The sequence below is a fragment of the Sarcophilus harrisii genome, chromosome 2 (genome assembly GCF_902635505.1).
Source record: "Sarcophilus harrisii chromosome 2, mSarHar1.11, whole genome shotgun sequence".
Lineage (NCBI taxonomy): Eukaryota > Metazoa > Chordata > Mammalia > Dasyuromorphia > Dasyuridae > Sarcophilus > Sarcophilus harrisii.
This window is the reverse complement of record NC_045427.1, coordinates 662,357,573-662,371,894: the sequence shown is the minus strand read 5'-3', so window position 1 is coordinate 662,371,894 and position 14,322 is coordinate 662,357,573. Positions and strand designations below refer to the sequence as shown.

The following is a 14,322-nucleotide window of genomic DNA, read 5'->3' as shown; positions in this document are numbered from 1 at the left end:
TCCCTTCTCTGGAAAGGAAGAAACATAAAGTGCAGAAATGGAGCTAAGTCGAGTCTAAGCTGTGCAGGGAAGGAGTGTTGATGAGTCATCCCCCCCACTTACCCTTTAAATACCTTTGCCAGAAAGGTATTCACCTATCAGGTGACTTGGCTGAGATTGGTGAATGCTGAGTGAGGGCTGGACATATAACTATTAAGATAATGGTGAATTTTGCCCGAGTACAAGAAAACGGACTAGATTCCAAACCGTGCTTACAGTTTCACGAGGGTGAACTGCTTAGCAAAGTCAGAATAAGAAACAAAAAGGGAACTGGACCTACGTCCCGCTACGCTGGTCACTGAATTCCATCAGTCCGGGCTATGAAAGTGATACATGGAGTGCTCTTCTATGTAACATAATTTGGAACTATTCAACTGAATTGATTTCATTTGACTGGGAGTGATTTTATCATACTAAAAATCTATGATATACTTTATTACTTTCTAATTTTTTTGGTATTGAGAGTTGGGGAAAATCCTCAGGTATGAAATGTTGCTAATGCTTCCCTCCCTTTTATCAGCCTTTCCTCTTCCCTTTGTTTTCCTCTTTCCCTTCCTACCTTCCTATGGGGCAAGACACATTTCTCTACCGAACTAAGTGTGTATGTTATTCTCTCTTCAAACCCAATCCGATGAGTTTTAAACGATGCTCATCCCCCTCCCTCCCTTCCTGCTACTACAACAGTTCTTTTGTGCTATATTTTACTCCATTTAACCTCTCCATTCCTATTCTCCCTACAGAATCCTTTTTCTGCCTCTCAATTTTTTTTTTCTAACATCACATCAAAATCAACTTAGACTCACCCTTTCTCTCTAGGAATGCTCCTTGTAACCCCCTAATTCTCAAGAGTTACAAATATCATTTTCACATGTAAAAATGTAAATAGTTTAACCTTTAAGTAACATTTCCCCCCCCTTATCCATTTGTCTTTTTATGCTTCTCTCATTCCAAATCAAATTTTCAGTTCAGCTCTGGTCTTTTCATCAGAAGTGATTGAAAATTTCATATTTCATTGAATATCAATGTTTTCCCCTAAAAGTTGATTCTTGATTGTTGTCCAAGCTTCTTTTCTTTCCACAATTTCATAATCCAGATCCTTCCATCTTTTCATGTGGAAGCCTCTAAATCCCAGTAATCTGGACTGTGGTTCCTCAGTATTTGAATTGTTTCTTCTTGGCTGCTTGCAGTGTTTTCTATGGGACCTAAAAATTCTGGAATTTAGCTACAATATTCTGATGAGGTTTGAGTGGTTTAGATTCTTGGTGGTCTAGAGGTTAGTGGCAATAAGAGAATCCCTGGCTGCAGGTTTTAGGAGTGAAAGAATTCGCTCATTTCTGAATTATTAGTTGCAAAATGAAAGTTTATTGTTAGATAGAAATCAGTTTACCAAGAGACTGACTTCTATAGTGGCAGATCTGTTGGAAAATGGAGTTTTACACTGAGAGAATGCAGTTGTCAGTGGACAGAAAGGTCCTGATAGCTGAGTGAGCTATCTGGGTCCATCTGCAAAAGACCCTCATTGAGGGAAGCTATTATATTGGTGTCTTGGTGGGGGGCTGGGACACCCTGAGCAGGTCAAATCCAGTGGGGACTAGTGGGTGGAGTGCCAAGTTGGCTTATCTACAAGCTGGCTTTCAGCTTGAGCTGGAATTGAATAAAATTGAATGAATTTCTTTAATTCAACAGAGTTGGAATTCTTTTGCTCAGGACTGAACCAACCTCACCCAGATAACAGAATGAAACTGTTTTGTCTTGTTTCCCTGGAGTGGGGTCCCTCACTGAGGCAGAGTTGAAGATATTCTCCTTCAAGGAGTTTTAGAGTTTCGGGGTCCCTTCCTCATATTCCTTGGAGTTTTTTGTTTTTTTAAGAGTCTCTTGCAGGAGGTGATCAGTGAATTCTTTTTTCAATGACTATTTTATCCTCTAGTTCTATAATAGCAGGGCAGTGTTCCTTGATGATTTCTAGAAAGTTATTCATGCTCTTTTTTTGATCATGGCTTTTAGGTAATCCCCTGATTCTTAAATTGTTTCTCCTAGATTTTTTTTCCAAAAATTTTTTTTTCAGTAAGGTATTTTACTTAAAAAAACAAAAAACAAAAAACACAACTGTTCGCTTCTGGATATCTCTGAGTCATTTGTTTCCACTTGTCCAATTCTAATTCTTAATGAATTTTTGGGGGGGTTTAGTTTTCTTTACCTCCTTTTCTGTTTGGTCAACTCTACTTTTAAAGGATTTGTTTTGTTCAATTGATTTTCCCACCTCTAATTTGCTTTAAGCAGTTGTTTTCTCCAGTATATTTCTTTTCCTTTTGCCATATCTAGTTTTTAAACAATTTTCTTCAATATATTTTTGTGCTTCCTTTTCTCCTTTAAGCTGATGACTCCCCTTCCATAGTTGCTCTACTAAACTGCCATTTCTTTCTCCCATTTTTCTTCTATGTCTCTTACTAGAAAGAGAGAATAGAGACAGAGACAGAGAGAGGGAGGGAGGGAAGGAGAAAAGGAGGGAGGGAGAGAGGAAGTGTGTCAGAAATGCTTTTGGAGGTCTTCCAAGAGTGCTGTTTGAGCTGGAGACCTATTTATATTCCTTTTTGGGATTCCCATGTAGGCATTATCCACTAATGTCCTCTTCTGAGTTTGTGATCCGATCTTCCCTGTCACCACAGTACCTTTTTATAGTCAGGGATCTATTTGCTTATTTTATAAAATTGAGCTCTGACTCTGGGGCATAGGGGAGATTGTCCCAAGCTTCCTTTGCAGGACCCACGGTCCTGTCACATGACAACAGGGGCCTCTCTCTGGCTTACCTCCCTGGGGCCAAAGTTACTGCAGCTTTCCCAGTGCACTGGGCTGGGCTGGCCTGTTGTCCTAGGACTCAGGCAATCAGGATTTGCTTTTTACACCGGGGCTGGAGGTCTCCCAGCTGGCCTTTAGTCCCTGGGGAGAGGTTTCAGCTGCTGATCTTTGCTGCAGCTGAGAGCTTCTGGCTAGTTGAACAGCACTGCCCCTTTGCTCCCCCCTGCACCCTGACGTCCTATGTTACCTTTAGCTGGAAAATTGCTGCACTCTAAGTTTTTTTTGAGTTTGGTCACTCCAGAATTCATTTAGAGACTTATTTTTTATTGTTTCTTAGGGAAACTAGGGACAGCTCACACACTTTCCTGGCTTCTCTCCTCCAGGATAGCTCTACCTCTGATCACTTTCAATTTTATTTTATTGTTACATTATTGGAGGTCACCATTATTGGAGGTCACCATTATTGGAGGTCACTTGCAGAACACCAACTTTTTTTCATATTTACCTGAGACATAAATAATTTTGTTCCTTTTTTGAGATTCCCTTTACCTGCTCATGCTTACAATACTCTGTATGTTTTCCCAGTGGGTGGAAGTGTTCTCCAATCATACTGTCCCTGTCTCTGGATAGCAAAAATCTTCTGAGAAAAAAGCAACTCTATTGTGGGGGTTCATAAGTACATGGTGATAGGGGTATCCATTTCCCAAGAACCTTTATTAGCTAAGCTATTTTCCTTCTGGCCAATCACCCAAGTTATTTATTCCTCTTCCCAGGGAATTATTCCACTGAAGTTCCTCTTTGCTTAAAATAGTTCTTCCATTGGCAACAGAGGCTTTCCTGCCTTATTTTTTCCCAAAGCCATCAGTTGGATTCCTGACTGGTACTGCAGCCATCTTTGACCTGTGGTACCCCTCTGCTAGGACCCTCTCAGCAGCACTAGCCATGGACTAGGTGCCAAATTTCCACCTTGGTTGCATTCATAAGAGCCAAATCCTAAAAACTAAGAAAAGAGAGAGTCACCAGCAATGTCAAAGGCTGGAGAACAATCAAGAAAACAGGTGATAAGGGAGATGATCTCCATGGACTTAAAGAGAAGACCACCTGAAGGGCTAGGTAGGAAACTGGAAAGATTGAGAAGGTGGAGAGAGGAAGGGGCTAGATTTTGGGGGATTGGTAGATATTCTTATAAGAGACACGGGACCTCAGCCTGAGGCTTGGGGGTTACCTGAAAGTAGCCTGAAAAGATTACTTTGAGTTAAGGGGAGCTGTTACTCGGGAAGGGAACTAGCACTGGGAGGAGCAGGAGAGCATGCAGCCAGGGTTGAAATTTCTAGGAGAATGCTGAAGAAAATTGAAAGCAGAAAGTGATGGTAAATAACAGAGGGCAAAGTTCCCCAGAATGGAGCAGTGTTCCCTCTGACCCTGCAGTGACACACAGTATTCTGAAAGGAAGACACCATGGAAAGGAGGAATCTGTGGGACTGGCCCAGAAGCAATGGCAGAAATGATTCATGGGAAGAGTGAAAAGCTCAACGGGGCTTTGATTTGGAAGTGTCGGAAAGAAACCCAGGAAGGGGAGGCTAAAATAGAACAAAAGAAAGGGGGGAAAGGGGTTTAAAAAAAAAAGGAAAACAAAAAAAAAAGTAAAGGGAAGAAAAAATCTGGAAAAGGAAAAATAAAAATTAATGGGGAAAGAAAAAGAATTAAAGGGAAATGGGAAATTTAAAGGCAAAATGAAAAAACAAAACTTAAGGAAGGTTTAAAAATGGAAATCCAAAGAAAAAGGGAAAGTGGGGATAAGAAATACCCAAAAAGGAAAGGGCCAGAAGGTGAATAAAAACAAGAACATTCAAAAACTTGGCCCCTTCCTGAAATATGTGATTTTATTCAAGACAGAACCCTAAGGATTTGGATCTCCAAAACACATAACTGGGGAAAAAGGCTTGGATGAAGAAAACAATTAAAGAAAATGAGAGAACTCTAAACAGAAAAACTGAAATTACAAAAAAGTATTCAGAGATCCCTAAGAAAAACAAAACAAAAGGAAAAAAACCATGGTTGTTTGCCCAAAACTGGGGCAGTTATATCCAAAATTAATTCAAAAGCACTGTGTTTGGAGTCATGGAAAGAAAGACCTTCTCATACAAGGGATCTGGCTGACTTCTGTATGCATCTCTCAGTGTTCTCTTCAAATTCGTTTCATGTCTTTAATTTTACATTTCTTCCCAAATTTGGCAAGAACAATCAGTTTTTCTACAAACCCTTTCCATATTCATTACTTACATAAGATTTCCCTCCAGTGTGGATTTTCTGATGTCCATAAAGATTTGTCTGGAATCTAAAAGTTTCCACATTGGTTACATTCATAAGGATTTTCCTCAGTGTGGATTCTCTTACGTATAGTAAGACAGTCCTTTCCTGTGTACATTATTTGAATGCTGAAGCTGTTGGTTTCTTCTGGAGGATGTTCCTATATTATCTGAGGCACATGTGATTTTGTTCTAATGCTTTACTTTTTTGAGATAATCATTGCTTATTTATTTTTAAAATTATCATTAAATTCCCCTCCACATTCTTTTAACAAACCCAATTTTTTAAAAATGCAGGAAATCATTCACATCTGAAAGTATGGGTCTCATTCTGAAAATGGAGTTAATCATTCTGAGGCATGGAAGGACAGAGCATGTTATTGCACTCTTCCCCTTTAGAAGTTCAAAACATCCTTGAAGGATTGAGACAACGATCCAAGGGATTTGATCAAAAAATGTGCAGTGCTGTATTAATGGTAAATTCTCCTTTCCAAAGTAGTGCACAATTAAGCTTAACAATCTTTCTCAGTGATTTCAAATGACCATGATCAGGAACATGCAGCTTTTGGACTTCATGGGGTGCTTCCATCAAACTCTGATGGCTTCTAAGTGGCACAGAGTCTTCCAGATTGTCAGTTTGACAACAAACTGTTTCCAGAATTCCAGGAAGGTTGGACATTCATGAACAAAGGGCCAGGGGCCTGCAAAGGCCCTCAGTGTCTCTCTCCTTGCACCAACAGTTCCCCATTTGGGTTCCTTGGTATCACATCTCCCTCAAACCTTTAATCACCCGATCTGATGTTCCTGGTTCTGAACTCTTGGGGCTGGAGCCACCGAAAACCAGTCACCAGGAATGGGGGGTCCTGAAATCCCTGGGAAACCACACGCTTCCAAAAAAGCCCAAGGGGCCACCATTGTGGTAAAGGGTCTTTAATGGAACTTATGCTGTTTGTTTTCTTCTTCCATGGGCGTTCTCAAAGGTTTGGATGGCAAGTGGGTTAAATGTCAGTAGAGTGAGGGAGGAAACATTTACCATTGTTAAAAAAAAAAAAAATCTGAAGATATTCTGTCCTTTCAAATGGTGCTTTTGTGAATGAAACATTATTAAAAAAACAAAAAAATAACATAATGTAATATCTGAAAGTGAGGTAGAGTACATGTGCTATTTAAAATAATACTTGTCATGAGCCAGTGGAAATAAAGCTCAATTTAATAGTAATTAGCAAGTAATTTCCATTGGTTACTATTTAAAGAAATGACATTGCACCTCTAAAGGGGAGCTTGTTCACCCTCTCCTTCCATTGTCCACCAGTGGTGGACCATTTTCATCATATTTGTTTCAGAATCAGAATAGAACTGAGGGTACAGAGGGAAAAGTGTGAACAGGGCCTTCAATCAGCAAGACCTGAGTGTTCATCCCACCTCAGCAACTCGCTAGTCAACTTACAAGGCCTCTGTTTGCCTCAGTTTCTTTATGTATAAGAAGGGCCCAAAAATGGCACCCAGGTCCTAGGGTTCTCAGGAGGATAAAAAAAATCTGTCTTAGCCCGGTAAGTGTAAATATTAGGTATAATATTTCATTTTGACCATTATCTCCCCAATTTTACTCTCCTTCTTAAACCATCATTTGGGGAGGCACTAAATTAATCCAATTTATCTGGCCCACAGAGGTTCTCTACAGACTTAAGTGTGTATTGTCTACCCCTGCAGTCTATGACCTGCAGGAGAGCAGGGGAAGTCCCTTGCCTCTCTTTATGTTCCTGGGGGCCGCCAGGGGGCCTGATAGCAGGCACTTAAAATTTTGTTTTTGCTCGGAGAAGTTCTAAGAACTGTATCATCTGGGACAACCTGATTCCCTTTTGGCACTTTAGGAATTCCTTGCCCCAAAGTGCAAACTGACTTCTTATAGGATCCCAGTCACTGGAAGGATACAAGACCATGGGTACCTCCCCCATTTTTAAATGAAATAGTTCATTATGGCAGAGGGAGAATCTGAGAAAAGAGACCTTCCTAAAAAGTATCTGAAAAATTTCCCAAGGCTGGTCTTTCTCCCCAAACCTGCATTTTCCTTGGGGTAACCCCAAAAAGTCATAGTACTGTCTATCCCTGCTGTCACCCACTCACCTGGAGAAATCCTCAGGCCTTTTGGTCCAGCATCCAGGGTTTTGTCTTTCTTAAAAATAAGATCACATCTTCTTGGGAACCGGAAGCCCTGGGCATGGAAATCAGGAGGGAAGAAGAGAGAAGCTTGAAATTGAGTTCTCTTTAGGGAATGGGGAGAGAACCCAGAGTGGCTCCATTGAGATTCAGCTCATTATATTGAAATAGGAGTCTGTGGTCACCCACTATGCTTGGTCCAAGACATCTATAAAGGTTTTCCCATAATCCTGTTGTGCCCTTTTTGGAGAAAAGTCAAATCTCTTCCCCTCTCCCCCTCCTGTTGTCCTATTAGGTTCCAGGGGAGGGTTCTGCCCAAAAAAGTGTTATTGGGCCTGAGTTTATTATGCCAACATGTTTTTATCAGTTCTTTTATCTGGATGCAAATCACAGCTTTTCCCTTGTGCTTTTTCATTAATTTGGGTATTTAGAATTGTCAAAGTGTCTTATTTCCTGGAAGTTTTTACTTAAACAAAAATTTTTTAAATTGTTTTTATTGTAAAGAAAGCATAAGGCACAACACCTGCCAAACAACATCTGGAAAGAAATGGTGATTCCCTTCCTTTCCTTTCACCACTGGGTGAATATGAGGGGTGGGGAAGATCAAAGGGACAAGTTTCCCTTAGAAACCACCATGGGCTTTGGGCTGCAGGTGATGTTGCTAAAAAGAAAGTATCCCAATCCTGGCTCTAGCCAAGAGGGACAGGTTTTCAGCTAAACTGTGGGACAATTTTCAGATTGGTCGACCAGTCTGTGTGCAGGTGGGGGCCCAAAAATAAGCCAAGTGTTCCTTGGGTGAGATGTTTACACTGGTTTCATCTTTGACTTGAACCTTGGAAAGGTAACAGCTTCAGCAACCAAGGACATAGTTTTTCTATTCCCGGAAAAGACACAAGGAGGACAATCAGACCAGAACTTTCCCCTTCCTGACTGATAAACCCTACCCAGGAAATGAAAAGCCTTTGATTGTAATTCAGAGTTCCAAGGAAATGCCGGGACAGCAGGGTTGGGCATTTCCAACATGACGTCCTTGAGGTTCCTTCTGGGGAGGACCAAGGGCCCCCCTCCTGGGTGAAGTCCACAGCCACATCCTGAATTAAAGTCCAAAGCACCAAAGTCAGGAGATGTTCTGAGGTGACTTTCAGCTTACAAGAATCCAACCAACCCTTCCAGTTTACAAGGGAAACTCAACAGAGACAGGATTGTCTCAAAGCGGGCCATTTCTGAATTCCGAAACCAGAATCTTGCATTTTTAAAAAGCATTTTATGAACTTGGAAAAAAGGAAAATTCTTATTGTTGAAATTTTCCGGGAATCAGGAAGAGTTTGGTTTTATCTTAGAGATGGATCTTTGGGAGAAGAGGGTGATAAAGCCCTTAGCAAGTGACTTAAGTGGTGGCTGACCTTCCTCCTTTCCCCCTTCCCCAATTTATCTCATTCCATCCCCACCTGTGCCAGCAAAGGGCTGCCCTGCAACTCCTTCAGATCTGTGATCCACAGCAATGGAGGCTCTGAAATTAGCCCTCAACCCCTTGTTTTCCACATTCCCTTGTCCTTCAGAGAGAGGAGGAAGAAGAGGCCCCCAGGGAGTTGGGAGATTGTTGGAATCTTTACTGAACTAGGGAACTCACACCTAAACTAGGGTAATTCTTTTATTTCTGAGTTCCCTGTTTCAATTTGCTTCTCCAGAGTTCTGGCTCATTAAGTTCTATATACTATATAAAGTAAAGTTAACTATAACTCTTGGTACTTTGCTAAACCCTTTTTCTCCCATTTAATTTACAACTGTTATGTTCCTTTAAGGGAGTCTTCCCAGTTCTTCTCCTGGATAACCCTATTTACCTTTCAGCACTATTTCATATTTCCCGCTGTTGGTTCTTATTTTCTCTCCATTTTCTCTATAAGCTCTTCTCCTAAATAAGTTAACTTTTGGTAAGGAGAATGGCCTTTGTGAATTTGGGACATGTTTGGTTTTAACTATCAAGTGTTGCCCTGTTATCCTCATGGTCTTTGTGTAATCCACATTTCAGCTTTACTTTTCTGTATTTGTTCATTTCTGAACAACTGAGGAAGTTATTGTTCTTTTACACTTTTTGGGATTGCCATGGATTGCTGAATCTTTCTTTTTCTTGAGAGGGCTTCTTCATCCCATAGGGTAAGTTTTCGTAAGGAAAAAGTCCTATGGACCATCTCTGTTGATTCCTTAACTCACACCAAGAAGATATTCAAACTTTCCTTCACGCCTCCCCAGCCCCTTTACCCACATGATGGGCAGTTAATGCCTCCCCTCTTAAAGAGAAAGCCCAGCTACCTCCTCATCATTCACTGATTCTCCTCCTTTGGGACTTTTCTGATTGGGCCTTCCCAAGTCCTAATCAAGGGCCCTTCCCAGCCAGACCTCTTTCCATATTTCTTGGACCTCGTGATTTCTTTTGATCATTGCCAAGATGCAGGAATAAAATCCTTAAATTCTGCCATGGTAACTCTTCCCAAAGAAAACAAAGAGAAAATAGACAGGAAATAAAAATATATAAAAGTGAAGGACAAAAAAAAGTAAAAATTTCACAGTAAAATCTGGCCCTTTGCTAAGGGGAAATCCAGGGACATAGAAAACAAAGGATGGGATCAGGAAGGACACTGGTTAAAAATGGACAGCTCAGGAAGGAACGGGCCAAAGAAACTGGTCCTGGGACAAAAATAAAATCTGGAAGGAATCCCAGCACCCCGGGATCCAAAACCAAACCGGTCCCCCCGGCTTCTGAGGCTGCTAAGTCCCTTTAAAAAAGTCCTGCCTTGAGGAAAAAGATTCCTCAAAGGGCTGGCCCAGGTGTTCCCAGTGTTCTCCCAAAGTCATTTTCCTCCTTGTTTTAATGCCTTTACATTTCTTCACAAATGTGGCAAGAACCAATCAGATTTTTCTGTAAAACCCTTTTCATATACATTACTTACATAAGATTTCCCTCCAGTGTGAATTTTCTGTTGTATGGTAAGATTTCTCTTGCTTCTAAAAGCCTTTCCACAATGGTTACATTCATAAGGTTTTTTCTCCCATGTGGATTCTCTGATGTACAGTAAAATATACCTTTTATCAAAAGCCCCCAAGGTTATTCTAGGTTTCCCCCAGTGTGGATTCTTAGTAATAACATTATTGTATCCAAAAGCCTTTCCACAGTGGTTACATTCATAAGGTTTCTCTCCAGTGTGGATTCTCTGATGTTCAAATAGCTCTCTTTTTTCAAATCCTTTCCACATTGGTTACATTCGTAAGATTTCTTTCCAGTGTGTATTCTCTGATATTCAGTAAGATATCCCTTGCATCTAAAAGCTTTTCCATAGTGGTTACAATCATAAGATTTCTCTCCAGTATGAATTCTCTGATGTCCAATAAGGTTGTCCTTCAGTCGAAAAGCCTTTCCACACTGGTTACATTCATAAGGTTTCTCTCCAGTGTGGGTTCTCTGATGTACAATAAGAGCTTCCTTGCTTCTAAAAGCCTTTCTACATTGGTTACATTCATAAGGATTCTTGCCAGTTTGAATTTTCTCTTGTGTAATACAGATTTTCCTCCAAATGAAGTCACAGGGATTTATGGATGGTAGCCTGTGAGGTTCTACCCCAGAAAGGTTTATCTCCTCTGCAGTGTCCTTCATTTCAATGGCTGATGTCATGCTCTGAAAAAACAACTAACAACAAACAGTAAAATAGACACTATACACACACATATATTAACATCTCCTTCTCTCCATCAAATGAACAAAAGTTAAGGCATTTTAAATTTGCAAAGCCATGTTGTTCTTGTCTTCAAATTTTTTCTCCTCCTTCTTCCATCCCCTCCCTATTAAATAATTAAAGTATGTTAAAACATGTACCATTTTCTATAGATACTTCCACAATTTTTATGCTGCAGAAGAAAAATTAGATGAAAGAGGGGGGAAATGAGAAAAAATACCAAATGCAAGCAAACCACCAAAAAAATAGGTGAAATACTAGGTTGTGATGCTTACGCAAGCCCCATAAACCTCTTTCCACTACAGAAAAGGCTGTTACAAACATTTCTGCACATGTAGAAGGCCTTTTCGCTTCTCTGTAATCTCTTTGAGATACAGGTTCAGTAGAGATACTGCTGGATCAAAGAGTATGTAAAATTTTAGGCATAGTTCTATATTTTTCTCCAGAATGACTGGATCAGTTCATAACTCCACCAACAAAGTATTACTGTCCCAGTTTTTCCCCATTCCCTTCAACATACATCATTATCTTTCCTGTCATTTTAGCTAATCTGAAATATCTGTTACCTCAGAGGTGTCTTAATTTACATTTCTCTGACCCATAGTGATTTAGAACATTTTTTCATAAGACTAGAAATGACTTTTGTTTTTTCATTTAAAAATTGTTCAGATTCTTTGACCATTTATCAATTGGAGAATGGCTTGCATTTTTATAAATTTCTGTCAGTTCCAAGAGAAAAGTCTTCAATGGGCAGAATCAATCACTTAAAAAATCCAGTAGCACACATCCAAACACTGATTTAATTTCTAATGACCTTTTATGCACAAATATATTGGATTCTCACAGGAAATCTGTGATAACAGAGAAAGAACCTTCATTTCGCTAGATACCTGAGGCCCCAGCTCGAGGGTGGTGACTTCCCTAAATCCCAGCAGGTGTTCCTGAATTCCACCCTTGAATGGCCAGCTTCTGCCTACCGTATTTGACAAATTCTAAATTTTTCCTTTTCTCTTTCAGTATCTGCCCTTACATAATCACATTCAATTTTTTTTTCTGATACATTATTTGAATACTAAGGCTGTTGGGTTTTTTTCTGGGGGATGTTCCTATATTATCCAAGGCATATATGATTTTGTTCTGATGCTTTTCTTCTTTGAGATAATCATATTTATTTTTAGAAATTTATCATCACATTCCCCTCCACATTCTTTTAACAAACCCAATTAAAAAAACCCCAGGAAATCATCCACATCTGAAAATATATGTCTCATCCTGAAAACAGTGTTAATCATCCTGTGGCATGGAAGGACAGAACATGCTATTGCACTCTTCCCCTTTAGAATTTCAAAAAATCCTTGAAGGATTGAGACAACGATCCAAGGGTTTTGATCCAAAAATGTGACAATGCTATATTAAGTGGAAAATTCTCCTTTGGACAACAATTATATGCACATATGCAGCTTAACTACCCTTTCTCAGTGATTTAAAATGACCATGATCAGGAACATGCCATTTTGGGGGTTCATGGGGTACTTCCATCAAACCCTGAAGGCAAGTGCAACAGCGTCTTCTAGATTCTCAGTTCAACAACAAATCATTTCCAAAATTCCAGTAAGTTTGGACATTCATGAACAAAGGGCCACAGGCTTGCAAAGGTCCTCAGTGGCTCTCTCCCTGCACAAAAGCTGTTCCTTCATTGCTGGGTTCACAATCTAACTGAAATGGAAGAATGTTTACAAAAAATTTCCCAGCTTAACAGAAGAGGAAATAAAACATTTAAATAGTTCCATTTCAGAAACAGAAATTGAACAAGTCATTAATGAACTCTCTAAGAAAAAATCTCCACATGATTCTGAACCTATGCTAACCAAAACTTGGTAACATCACATCAAAGTAATTAAAATACCAGGATCAAATGAAGTTTCATGGAAATCAATAAAGCAATTAAAACAAACAAACAAAAAGAAAAGAAAAGAAAATCTCCAGGGCCACTTGGATTTGCAAGTGAATTCTCCCAAACATTTAAAGAACAATTACTTCCAATACTATGTCAACTATTTGGAAAAAAATAAGGAAGGAGTATCCCTTTTTGTTTTAAAATTATGGATTCTACCAAAAACAAAGGGCTAAAAGAAAAAAAAATAAATTAAGACCAATATCCCAATCTTAAAATTTAAATAACAATTAGCAAAGAGTTTAAAGCCTTATGAGCAGGATAGTACACAATGGGATTTATACAGAAATATTGGGTCAGTATCAGGAAAACTTAATATTGGCCCACCAATAACAAAACGAACAGAATTATTACAATCCCAAAAAAGAGAAAACGACAAAATACATCCCATTCCTATCAATAAACACCAAAAGGCATATGGATAAAGGGAACTTTCCTTAAAACAATAAAAATCTTTTAAAACCATAAAACATTATATGAAATGAAAGAAGCTGGATGCATTCCAGAAATCAGGGGGTTAAATTACACCACTGTTATTCAATTTGTTCTAGAAATGTTAGCTTGTTGATAAGAAAAGAAAAAAGCAAAAGGAATTAGAATAGGAAAGGGAAATAAAACTATTACTTTTGGGGTGAATGATGAGTTACTTTGAGAACCTAGAAAACCATCAAAATATCTACTGAAAACAATCACAGCTTTAGCAAAATTGCAGTATATAAAATGAAGCCCAAACAAAATCAGTATTTTCTTATTATTGATAAAGCCCAAGCAAAGAGATACAAAGAAAATATCTATAGACAAAATAAAATAAATGGGGAACGCTGCCGGCAAAACTAAATACCAAGAACACAATTACAAAACACTTCTTACACAAAGAAAATCACGACAAACAACGGAAAAATATTTCATGGTTGGGTTGAGCATATAAATCCAAATTCTTCCGAAACTTCTATTTTTGGGGCCAAACAATAAACTACAAAAAACATTTTATAGAACTAGAAAAAACAACAAAAGCTATCAGAAGAACAAAAAGGTCAAAATATCAAGGGATTAAAACAACAACAAAATACGGATGGTGAATAGCAGTACCTACCCTAGCTATTTACAAAGCACAGTAAGCAAACCATTTGGTACTGGCTAAAAAAATATTAGCATCACTGGGATTATATATAGGACACAATAATCAAAGCCTATGTCAATGTAGTATTTGATAAACCCAAACTCCAGGAACGGAATAAGAATTTCTGTATCACAGAAATTGTGGGAAAATACAATAAATGTGAGACTGGTAGACCATTTATACTCTCTACCAAAATAAGGGCAAAATAGGACATGATCT

At 39.1% G+C, this 14,322-nt stretch overlaps 2 protein-coding genes across 2 annotated transcripts in view; both read right to left on the bottom strand.

The window, feature by feature from the left end:
- LOC111718848 (zinc finger protein 883-like) overlaps positions 1-6,059 on the bottom strand; it is a 117,348-nt gene extending 111,289 nt beyond the window's left edge. The window contains exon 1 of the mRNA XM_031949411.1: positions 5,935-6,059. Within this exon, the coding sequence (XP_031805271.1) occupies positions 5,935-6,059 (125 nt within the window). The remainder of the gene's footprint in view (positions 1-5,934) is intronic.
- LOC111718933 (zinc finger protein 300-like) overlaps positions 1-14,322 on the bottom strand; it is a 177,555-nt gene that overhangs the window by 128,636 nt on the left and 34,597 nt on the right. The window lies entirely within an intron of this gene.